Source organism: Mercenaria mercenaria, chromosome 10 (assembly GCF_021730395.1).
Source record: "Mercenaria mercenaria strain notata chromosome 10, MADL_Memer_1, whole genome shotgun sequence".
Taxonomy (NCBI): Eukaryota; Metazoa; Mollusca; class Bivalvia; order Venerida; family Veneridae; genus Mercenaria; species Mercenaria mercenaria.
The window spans coordinates 2,123,001-2,135,095 of record NC_069370.1 but is presented as its reverse complement, the minus strand read 5'-3'; the positions used below and the strand labels follow the sequence as shown (position 1 = coordinate 2,135,095).

At 37.8% G+C, this 12,095-nt stretch overlaps 1 protein-coding gene across 1 annotated transcript in view; it reads left to right on the top strand.

The window, feature by feature from the left end:
• Window positions 1-12,095, top strand: part of LOC128559747 (sushi, von Willebrand factor type A, EGF and pentraxin domain-containing protein 1-like) — a 58,780-nt gene that overhangs the window by 31,640 nt on the left and 15,045 nt on the right. The window contains exons 20-28 of the mRNA XM_053552121.1: window positions 480-653; window positions 1,245-1,412; window positions 2,568-2,744; window positions 3,797-3,967; window positions 5,015-5,194; window positions 7,621-7,794; window positions 9,373-9,549; window positions 9,950-10,126; window positions 10,502-10,684. Coding sequence (XP_053408096.1) covers window positions 480-653; window positions 1,245-1,412; window positions 2,568-2,744; window positions 3,797-3,967; window positions 5,015-5,194; window positions 7,621-7,794; window positions 9,373-9,549; window positions 9,950-10,126; window positions 10,502-10,684 — 1,581 coding nt within the window. The remainder of the gene's footprint in view (window positions 1-479; window positions 654-1,244; window positions 1,413-2,567; window positions 2,745-3,796; window positions 3,968-5,014; window positions 5,195-7,620; window positions 7,795-9,372; window positions 9,550-9,949; window positions 10,127-10,501; window positions 10,685-12,095) is intronic.

Below are 12,095 nucleotides of genomic sequence, written 5' to 3'. Positions count from 1 at the left end.
GTCTTACGGACAGCTCTTGTTTATATTTGATGCAAGTTATAAAAGTTATTAATCTGTTAAACCCCTAGATACAAATATGCCATCTGTCAGTCCATCTGTAATTCCTTTCTGGATAAATATCTCTGAAAGCTTTTAATTGATATTTCAGATAGCTATAAAAACCGTCATCATCGTATTATGCCAGTCAGGGTCACACTTCGAGGTCATATATAGTCACATCACTTTATCTTTCCTGTATCAAAGTGGGTTCTGGGAGTACTAATCACATTCAGTGATAGCTCTAGTTTATTGTTGCTTTAATGTTGAAAATTCTGAAGATTGTTTTATTTTGACCTTCTGTGTCATCAAAAGTTTAAATTTTTTGTTGATTTCTTAATAGTTTGTATAGTGCATTTAAATTAAATTTGTAGCAAAAACTATGTTTAAAGAGAGATGAACAATTAGGTACTGAGATTTCAAATAATTTTACTAAATTATAGATTGTGGAACATTGAGTGACCTTGCGAATGGTTTAGTTGTATTTGGTGGCACTGTGATTGGACAGACAGCGTTTTACAGCTGTAATCCTGGATACAGTCTAATTGGTGCTTCTGTGGTCACCTGTCAGCTAGACGGTACCTGGAGTAACCCACCCCCTACATGTAGGATTACAGGTACTATCAATTTATTTAATGCATTTTGCCAATAACCGAGTCCGGTTATTGGAAGAGCTGTTAGTATTTGTTTGATAAACTGGCTACCTGGTCATCAATCTTGGTCAAGAAAACTGTGTTTAGACCAGTCTAAAAACTAAAGCATCTGGTTGGATGATTTTGAATTTGGTCTTGAAATTACCAATGAAAATGCTTCAATCTGAGACTGGTTTCCACACTTTGTTTTATAACCTAAGATAAGGTGAGGACATTGATAAGGTAACATAGCCTTCTGTCCAGTTCCTAAACAGTTATTTTCAAAACATTTCATGATTTGCTGAAATAAGATATGTTTAATCTAACTATAGACCAGGTCAACATTTTTCATTAAAGCTAGTTGGTCATAGTTTTAGGGGTGGGGTGGGGAGAGAATTTTGAGCATATTTACACAAAGTTAAATAACGATATATGACATAAAGAAATAAATGTATTGTTCTGCCTTTCTACTTGAAGATGGATGGCAACACAAAACTGTTCAAGCTGCTATTTTATTCCATGGCCAGATTGTATTAATGTAGTGATTATACAAGATGGCAGTGCTGTAATTTCCAGGGTGTGGTGGTTTATCCAATCCATTACATGGAACAGTAACGGTATCGACTGATGGTAGTGTAGCACAGTATACCTGTCAGACTGGTTTTTATTTGACTGGTGACAGTCTGAGAACATGTCTGGTTTCCAAACTGTGGAGTGGAAGTGCTCCTACATGTCGGGCTGTAGGTAGGTATTATAGTAAACTGTTTTGGTATTGATTTAGTTTTGAGCTTCTGTAATTGAATTTACAGAGGAATATTTTCAAGAAGAAGCATTAAATTCATAGATGTCTGCATTTGATTTACTAATGCAGTACTAAATTTTCTAAATACAATTCTAAATTGGTATCTTGAATTCCAAGGTACCAGGGTTTTTTTTACCAGAAGATAAAGGTAATCAACTTGAAACAGGTGTGTCTATCTGAAACATTGCCCTTTTTGGCATATTAATTACTTCCACATGTTTACGTAATATGGCATTCATGTGTTTTTTTTCCAAGTATTTACTGTATGATGAGTTTGTTTTCTTATTATACAAACTGTGTCTTTCTCTATTACTGTTTCCCCAACTGGAGTAATCAGAATTCAGTGAAAAGAAAGTAGTTTCTAGATTGCAGTATTCAGTTGCAAAGAGAAAAGATGACAGATTAAATTACAAATAAATGACAACTAACTGTGAGAAATGGTTAGTGAAACACAGTCATTTAATATAAGTCAGTATTAATTAATGTAGTAACAAATAGCATAATTGTACAAAAATCAAGCTTATATTGCCAACTCAAATCAGAAGAAGGGCTGAGCGGTTAAGGTCGCTGACTTCAAATCACTTGCCCCTTATCAGTGTTGGTTTGAGCTTCACTCGGGGCGTTGAATTCTTCATGTGAGGAAGCCATCCAGCAGGCTTACGGAAGGTGTTGTGGTTCTACCCAGGTGTACGCTTGTGATGAAATAATGAACGAAGGGGCACCTGGGGTCTTCTTTCACCATTAAAGCTGGAATGTCGAGATATGACCTATAATTATGTCGGTGCGACCTTAAACCCAACAAAACCAAACCAAATCAGATGAATTTTTTATTACTTCTTGTCATTGTGAGGTAAATACACAGATATTTAACTTCCAGGACTTAAATTCAATTTGACTCAACAGAGATGCAGTATTTAGAATTTGTCGCAAGCCGAGTCAGAATGCACTAAATGAAATGTCTCCCACATATTAGGAATTTCAAGAATTTGAGATACTGATTTTTCAGCTGTACTCATTTTAAATATTTCACATCATTTCCTTACAGATATATTCACATAGAAGTAGGATATGAAGTAAGATATTCTGTTCTATTTCAGAATGTTTTAATCTACCAGATCCTCTGAATGGTAGAGTAGATATAACTGGTACATCTTATGGCAGCACAGCGACATACCATTGTACAAGGGTAGGGTACAAAATGTCAGGCCCTGATACACGGGTGTGTGGACAGGATGGACAGTGGTCTGGAAATGCCCCAAGCTGTGATATTATTGGTTGGCCATTTTTCTAAAAAAATGTATTATATTTACAGGCTATTAACCAACTGCTCTATTTCTTTGAGGAATTTCTTGTATATTTTAGGATCTGCTGTCTTTTATTTTAAGTGATATTTTCTGTACTTTGGATTTTAAAGGTGTTGTCAATTTTTATGACCCCTTCAAAGAGAATGTTGTATATTGTTTTGCTAACTGCCTGTTGGTTGATTGGTTTGTTGGTTTCTCAGTAGACCATTTGGTTCCCGATTGATACTTAGAGAATGCATGGTCTCACATGGGTCAGACTTTGTAGGATGATTGCCTGTGGTCAGGAGGTCAAAGGTCAAGGTCATGGTGACCTTGAGACTGAAAATGATGTCTCTTGTTTTAATGATATCTCTAGTAGTGGACTTTTAAAGCTCTAGTAGTGGACTTTTAAAGCCGTACCCTTTTAGTGCAGATTTGGTAGCTCCGTCCACAAATGCTGCAGTTTCCCTGTATGACTAACGCTGTTGCCAACATCCACAAGGGACAAACACTAACAAAGTTTTCTACCGGTAGGGGACTTCCGTATTGCTCACTTGTATTCAGTCAGATTTGTCGAACTACACCAATACAACTAATACAACTACATATAATAGGATTTAAATGAAACTTGTAACAAACTATCACTGGCAAATCTACATATTTGTGTATTTTACAGTTGAACGCTGCATCCATGTCCTAATTTAGTGAAAAAATTGATAAGCAGGTATCTCAGTACCCTTTAGTAGGAATGGATTGAAACTTAAAATTCATTACACTTATTCATTGTGATAATCGCACATGTGTCGTACAGGTTTTGTAAGTCTGTTTTGTATTTTTACAGTGATATGCTCCTTTTCTGCCTTAGCTGTTCCTTGTTGGATTTTTTTATGTAAGCTGTATCTTAGTAACCACTATTGGTAATAGAATCACTGACTTGTTCACTGTGATAATCTGACATGCACTACATTCCATGTTCTGTTTCCTGAAAACCTGCCTTATCAAGTTTTCCAAAAAACACCCATGTAATTTCTTGTGCATTTCAGAGTGTGATGTTTTGCCACCATTACCCAGTGGTAATATAGATATGCTAGACAGAACATACGGACAGACGGTGTCTTTTACATGTAACCAGGGCTACATACTGCAAGGTGCTCAAACATTGACATGCATGGCATCTGGCTGGAGTGGTACACCTCCGATATGCAGATCATCTGGTACATATGATTAAATAAGTTACTTTTGGCAAGTTACATGAATTTTTACATAAGAATTTAAAGTAGTTCAGATTCCTCCCTGAGGAATATTTTCAGTATACTGGGGACATAAAATAGTTAGCAGTGCAGCACACGTAGACTGTTGATTAAACTCACTGATAGGGATTTCTAGTGACGTGCTTGTAAATTCCAACATTATGTTAAGATAAGTTGATTAAAAACATTTGTATTTTTGGGGTAGTTGTCTTTCAGATAAAAACGAATATATAAAAGTATGAAAAGTAGTTTGGTTGCCAGTAAATTACAGAACATGTGGAACAATAAAGCTTTATTTTACTTTGCAGTTAGAAGCCTGTAAAAATCATCTAAAAACTTCAGTCCATTTCTGTTGCACAAAAGATTGTGAAAATCAACACTCCCCACCCCATTTTTTTTTTTTTAGTGGGAAGGGGGGCCTTAGATTTGCCCTTGTCCATCTATCAGAATCTGTGTTGTGCATATCTGAAAAAATACTCAGTTATTCAGCGTGTGAATTGTGCACCAGGGCCTGTATTCATAAAGCTCCTAAGGAGAAAACTTAGGAAAATCCTTAACTTTGTAAGATTTCCTGAACAACATAGCACAAAAGAAAAGTGTAGACTTTATAAGATTTATTGATTATCTTCATTACTATGCCAGACTGTATGTGACAATATTGTTAGACATTCCAACTATCTCGACGATTGTCCACAAAAGGCTTTGGAACTTTTCCTTTGGTTAGTCCCTTAGTGAAAATTTTCCCTTAGGAGCTTGATGAATACCAGCCCAGGTGTTTTAATTGAGATTTTACACAGCAAGACCAGAGTTATAGCCCTTGACAGGAGTGGGGGGTACCAGTTTCCTGTTGACATCTAGTTGCTGTTGTAAGAATGTTATTTCCTTGAATCATATTTTTTAGAAAGGGATGCTTCATTTGAAATAAAGACAGCAAATATATTGATATTTCAGACAAGATAAAAACATACTTATTTTATGAAAATTGCTTCATTGCCAGATTTTGTATTTCAGGTGACTGTGGATCATTAGACAATCCAATGTATGGCTATGTTACATTTAGTCTTGGTACCGCATTTTTGTCCAAGGCAACATTTTCATGTTATGTGGGGTATAAGCTGACTGGAAGTACAGAACGTGTTTGTCAAGCAGATAATACTTGGAGTGGAACGCCCACAACCTGCATTCTTGTTGGTCAGTATAGAACAGTTGTTTTTGTTGTACTTTAATTGATATTGCTGCTATTATCACCAGCAGAAGTTTGTTATTTTTTGGGTATCATTAGCTCGACTATTCATAGAATAGTAGAGCTATTGGACTCGCCCATGCGTCGGCGTCCGCGTCTGCGTCGGCGTCCGCGTCCGCGTCCCGATTTGGTTAAGTTTTTGTATGTAAGCTGGTATCTCAGCAACCACTTGTGGGAATGGATTGAAACTTCACACACTTATTCACTGTGATAAACTGACTTACATTGCACAGGTTCCATAACTCTGTTTTGCTTTTTTACAAAATTATGCCCCTTTTTTGACTTAGAAATTTTTGGTTAAGGTTTTGTATGTAAGCTGGTATCTCAGTAACCACTTGAAGGAATTTTATAAAACTTGGGTCAAATGATCACCTCATCAAGACGATGTGCAGAACCCATGAGTCAGCCATGCCGGCTCAAGGTCAAGGTCACATCTCAAGGTCAAAGGTTTGAGCCTTCCATTTTGTGTCCGCTCTATATCTCTTAAACCCCTTGAAGGAATTTTATAAAACTTGGGTCAAATGATCACCTCATCAAGACGATGTGCAGAACCCATGAGTCAGTCATGCCGGCTCAAGGTCAAGGTCACAACTTAGGGTCAAAGGTTTGAACCTTCCATTTTGTGTCCGCTCTATATCTCCTAAACACCTTGAAGGATTTTCATCAAACTTGGGTCAAACGATCACCTCATCAAGACGATGTGCAGAACTTATGAGTCAGCCATGTTGGCTCAAGGTCAAGGTCACAACTGAAGATCAAATGTTTGAGCCTTCCATTTCGTGTCCGCTCTATTTCTCCTAAACCCCTTGAAGGAATTTTATAAAACTTGGGTCAAATGATTACCTTATCAGTACGATGTGCAGAAATTATGAGTCAACCATGCCAGCTCAAGGTCAAGGTCACAACTAAGGGTCGAAGGTTTGAGCCTTCCATTTGGTGTCCACTCTGTATCTCCTTAACCCCTTGAAGGATTTTCATCAAACTTGTGTCAAATGATCACCTCATCAAGAACTCATGAGTCAGCCATGTCAACTGAAGGTCAAGGTTACAACTGAAGGTCAGAGGTTTCAGCTCTGTATCTCTTAAACCACTTGAAAGATTTTCATGAAACTTTGGTCAAATGATCACCTCATCAAGACGTTGTGCAGAATTCATGAGTCAGCCATGTCAGTTCAAGGTCAAGGTCACAGCTAAAATCAAAGGTTTTACCCTTTCACTATCCATAGCAGTGGCGGGGGATTTAGCTGTCTTTCAGACTGTCTTGTTGGTTAAGTTTTTGTATGTAAGCTGGTATCTCAGTATCCACTAATGGGAAAGGATTGAAACTTCACACACTTGTTCACTGTCATGATATGACATGCAGTGCAAAGGGTCAATAACTCAACTTTGCATTTTACAAAATTATGCCCCTTTTTCAACTTAGGAGTTTTTGGGTTAAATTCTTATATGTAAGCTGGTATCTCAGTACCCACTAATGGGAATGGATTGAAACTTCATACACTTGTCCACTGTCATGAGCTGATAAGCACTATGCAGGTTCCATAACCCTATTTTACTTTTTTACTAAATTATGCCCCTTTTTCGACTTTCTTATTCATTCAAGCGACAAGGCTGTTAAATAGTCGAGCGTTGCTGTCCTCCGACAGCTCTTGTTTTTAAACAGCTATGACAATCTAAAAGAGAAGTTTATTTTCTGCTTCAGGTGTTTGTGTTGTGGAGGGGAGCTGATGGGGCATTCAAATCATATGTTGGACCTCCTGTTCTCCCATCTGAGGAAATGGTTATGCCTGTCCCCTTAGGCCATTTGTATCTGCTTTGGGACATTGGGCAACCTTCCACCTAGCCATTTTGTGTCTACTTTAGGAGAAGGCATCATTCCGCCTAGCTCTTTTGTCATCCAATACATGTACTTTATATATTAACAAATGCATTATAATGTACAAATGTACTACCTAATTCTATGTAATAATTAATATATTCTGGCAGATTTTTATGCCCACACACATTTATGTGGGGGTGTATAGTGTTGCTGCTGTCCCTCCATCCATATGTCCCGAAATCTTGTATGTCCAACTCCTCCGTCACTATAACCCTGATTTGCTTCAATTTTTCACAGATGAACAAGCTCGATGTGCAGATGACCATAAAGGAATGATTTTTTGCTGTGAATATTTGTACTGCAGTTATGGTCCTTTGATAGTTTTTGCTATATAGAGGATGGCACAGTTTATGGGGCATCCATGTCCTATGGACACAATTTCTAGTTTTAGCACTCTCAACATCAGTTTTGTTAGAGAAGTATATGCTATATAATATTAAAGCTGTTCATAACCATATTTTATTTTTTACTGAATAACAAACTTTGTTAATATAGATTGTGGTCAGCCTGTCAGTTCCGATGGAGGAAGAGTTACATATACAAGTGGCACCACCTATGGCAGAGTGGCAACATATACCTGTAACTCTGGCTATGATTTGATTGGTCCAGCTACAGTCACATGTCAGAACAACGGTACATGGACTTACAAACCTATTTGCAGAGCTAAAGGTAAAAACATTTATTATAGCGAGAAGGAATTGTTCTTACATGTAATGGAGATTTCTTGAATCCAGTTTGGCTGTGGCTAGGTGGGGGTAGACTGCAAGAAGACTGTAGGAGCATAGAATGCAGCTAAGAAAAGAAATTAGAAGTCTGCTTTTGACGGAGACTATTCATGGGTGATAATGACATGAGCCGCGCCATGAGAAAACCAACATAGTGCGTTTGCGACCAGCATGGATCCAGACCAGCCTGCGCATCCACGCAGTCTGGTCAGGATCCATGCTGTTCGCTTTCAAAGCCTATTGCAATTAGAGAAACCGTTCGTGAACAGCATGGATCCTGACCAGACACACTATGTTGGTTTTCTTATGGCGCGGGTCAATTATGTGTACCACTTCAAAGGCTCCATACATAGCATGAGCTTAAAGGAAACTCTTATTGTAAAGTAATATTGAATGGACTTTAACGTCCCAAAGTATCAGAAATGATAACAACAAAGTCAGTACTCAGTCTTATAAGTGGGACATGAAAGGATATTGTCTGTCTGGTTAGATTAGTAGAAAGAAAACACGACTATGAATCAAGGAGTCGTAAACAGTCCTTGTGAGGTGAATGTTTTCGATGATAATTTGACTAAGATGACAATGTCATGTCTGAAATCATTTGTTCTCCTCCTCCTCTGTCTGAAATAAGTTGTCCTCTGCCTGTATCTGAAATCAGTAAACTGTTTGCCATCATTTCTGTCTGAATTTTGTTGTCCTCTACCTCTGACTGAAAGCAGTTGTCCTCCACTTCTATCTGGAATCAGTTGTCCTCCAGCTCTGACTGAAATCAATTGTCTTCCAGTTATATCTGAAATAAGTTATCCTCTGCCTCTGGCCTCTGTCTGAAATCAGTTATTCTCCACCTCTGTCTGAAATCAGTTGTCCTACACATCTGTCTGAAATCAGTTGTCCTACGCCTATGTCTGAAATAAGTTGTCCTACACCTATGTCTGAAATAAGTTGTCCTCATCCTCTGTCTGAGATCAGTTGTCCTCGGCCTCTGATTTATGTGGGAAAAGTATTGGTCACTTGCAGAGAACAGGTCAGTACTTGCAAAGAGTCTAGGAACCCTGGTAGGTTAATTTACTGTCATAGCGTTGTACCCAAATCAAACTAAGGAAATGTAACAGTTAACTGCTTTCAATTGAAAGTATTTTGATTGAAGTTGAATATGGTCATGTGTTTAATTAAGTCACTCGCCTGGGTTGCAAGTATTTCATTGTGAGTCGAACAAGGTCTTTAAAGTAAAATGGTTTATTGCCAGATTTCTGTCCAAATAATATAAGGTCTTGTCTTTAAGTAAATTAAATAAATCTTTCATCACCAGATTCCTGTTCAAGTTGAACAAAGGTCTTGTTTTAAAGTAAGATGTTTTACTGTCAGATTTCTTTTCAAGTATAATAAGGCCTTACCTTTAAAAAGGCTTTATTGTCAGATTTCTGTTAAATTGGCCGGCCGAATAAGGTATCCTAAAGTAAAATGCTTTATTGTCAGTATTTTTGTTCAGTTTGATCAAAGCCACATTAAAATGTTTTTGTAGATTGTGGTTCCCCGCCTAATCCATTGAATGGACTGGTAGATATTGTGGCTGGTACCACGTTTGGTTCCACTGCTGTGTACACATGTAACCCAGGATACTACCGACAGGGAGCCAGTGCAAGGACTTGCCTAGCAACAGGATACTGGGATAATCTTGTACCAACCTGTGTTGTTAGAGGTATTCTATTTCAGTTATGCAGAACACAGAGTTCAAAAGTAGAAAGGAGATTTGCATTACCCCTTAATATGCTTTGTAAATATTGTGGTTGCACCACTTCCTGTTGTTGCTACATAGTCAGTATGAGATGCAAAGACACTTAAATCAAAATAAATAGTAAATTTTGGCTTTGTGTATTGCATTCTGGGATGACTGTTGCTTGGAAGGATAGTTTTCTCACTGTTTACTGAGTCGAGCTGCTAGATTTCCTGTTTTAATCTATAATCCTATGTCATTTGTTTAGGCTTGGAATAAAAATTCTTCAGCTAATTTGTAGAAATCTAGATGATGTTTGGGAGTTTATTATAAAAGAGATAATGATTATTATTAGTATTATGATTGTATTAAGTAATGTTTTCAGATTGTGGACCTCTCGCCACGCCTACACATGGAGTAGTGAATGTGCCTTTGGGAACAACGTATGGACAGACAGCTACATACTATTGTAACCCTGGTTACACGTTGTCTGGTACTGCAAGTAGACAATGTGCCGTAGATGGGTTATGGACCGGTTTCTCTCCTGTATGTATTGGAGTTGGTAAGTTTGTACTGTATATACTGCGTGGTAGAGAAATATTCTGTTACATGCTGCAGTTTGTAAGACATGCTTTAAGTTATGCTCTTGTGATGAAATTATTTTGAATTGTCAGTGATAGGAAGGAAACATTTTATTGTAACCAATCTGTCTTACTTTGTCACTTTTGAGCCAAAATTATTAAAAAAATGGTGAAGAGTGAAATTGGAGAATTTTGTTCAATGTGTTAAAGGTTTTGTTATGTCCAATGTTTACTGTACTGTACTATATATTATATTAAGAGATTTTTATTTTCCAATCTTCCTTTATGACGGCCCATATTTTGTATCTCTGTACATGTTTTTCTGTCCTATATTAATGTGCATTAATGTTTTACAGTATGTGGAAGTCTCAGCCGTCCAGGCAATGGACAGGTGTCTTTATCTCAAGGTTTAGGAGTCGGGTCAGTTGCTACATATACATGTAATCCAGGGTATGTTCTTAGTCCAGCTAATAACGCAGCAAGGACATGTAAGATGAATGGCACCTGGACTGGTACACCACCTGTATGTATCTTCATAGGTAAGAGCCATAAGTTGTAATACTTTAGTTTATGTTTAAGATGATGACCGTCTGCATTTTCACATTCATTTCTACAATAGTACATCTACAGTAAACCTCACTTATAAGGAACTCGGATATAAGGAACACTCGGTTATAAGGAACCGTTGTCAATTCCACGATCTAATTCCTTTATTCAATGTAAAAATCCTTGGTTATAGGGAACAGTTTACCAAATGTCTAATTGTAAAAAAATAAAGCAGGTGCTAAAATGGACAATAGCAAAACTAAAGGTATAATTTACACTTTAATACATGGCGCCGTTGTCCAGTTTGTGCAAAATATAAATTTGAACATTTATTAGCTCACCTGTCACAAAGTGACAAGGTGAGCTTCTGTGATCGCGTGGCGTCCGTACGTCCGTGCGTGCGTAAACTTTTGCTTCTGACCACTCTAGAGGTCACATTTTTTATGGGATCTTTATGAAAGTTGGTCAGAATGTCATCTTGATGATATCTAGGTAAAGTTCGAAACCGGGTCACGTGCGGTCAAAAAATAGGTCAGTAGGTCTAAAAATAGAAAAACCTTGTGACCTCTCTAGAGGCCATATTTCTCAATGGATCTTCATGAAAATTGGTCAGAATGTTCACCTTGATGATATCTAGGTCAAGTTTGAAACTGGGTCACGTGAGGTCAAAAACTAGGTCAGTAGGTCTGAAAATAGAAAAACTTTGTGACCTCTCTAGAGGCCATATTTTTCATGGGATCTTTATAAAAATTAGTCAGAATGTTCACCTTGATGATATCTAGGTCAGGTTCGAAACTGGGTCATGTGCGGTCAATAACTAGGTCAGTAGGTCGAAATAGAAAAACCTTGTGACCTCTCTAGAGGCCATATTTTTCATGATATCTTCATGAAAATTGGTGAGAATGTTCACCTTGATGATCTCTAGATCTACTTCAAAAGTGGATCACGTGCCTTCAAAAACTAGGTCATTAGGTCAAATAATAGAAAAACCTTGTGACCTCTCTAGAGGTCATATTTTTCAATGGATCTTCATGAAAATTGGCCAGAATTTTTTATCATGATGATATCTAGGTCACATGTGCGCAAAAACTAGGTCACTTTGTGAAATAATAGAAATAACGACGTCATACTCAGTTCAACACTGGGTCATGTGGGGATAGGTGAGCGATTCAGGACCATCATGGTCCTCTTGTTATGTCTCCCCCAGGAGACATATTGTTTTTGCCCTGTCCGTCGTCCGTCCGTCCGTCCGTACGTCACACTTCATTTCCGAGCAATAACTGGAGAACCGTTTGACCTAGAACCTTCAAACTTCATAGGGTTGTAGGGCTGCTGGAGTAGACGACCCCTATTGTTTTTGGGGTCACTCCCTCAAAGGTCAAGGTCACAGGGGCCCGAACATTG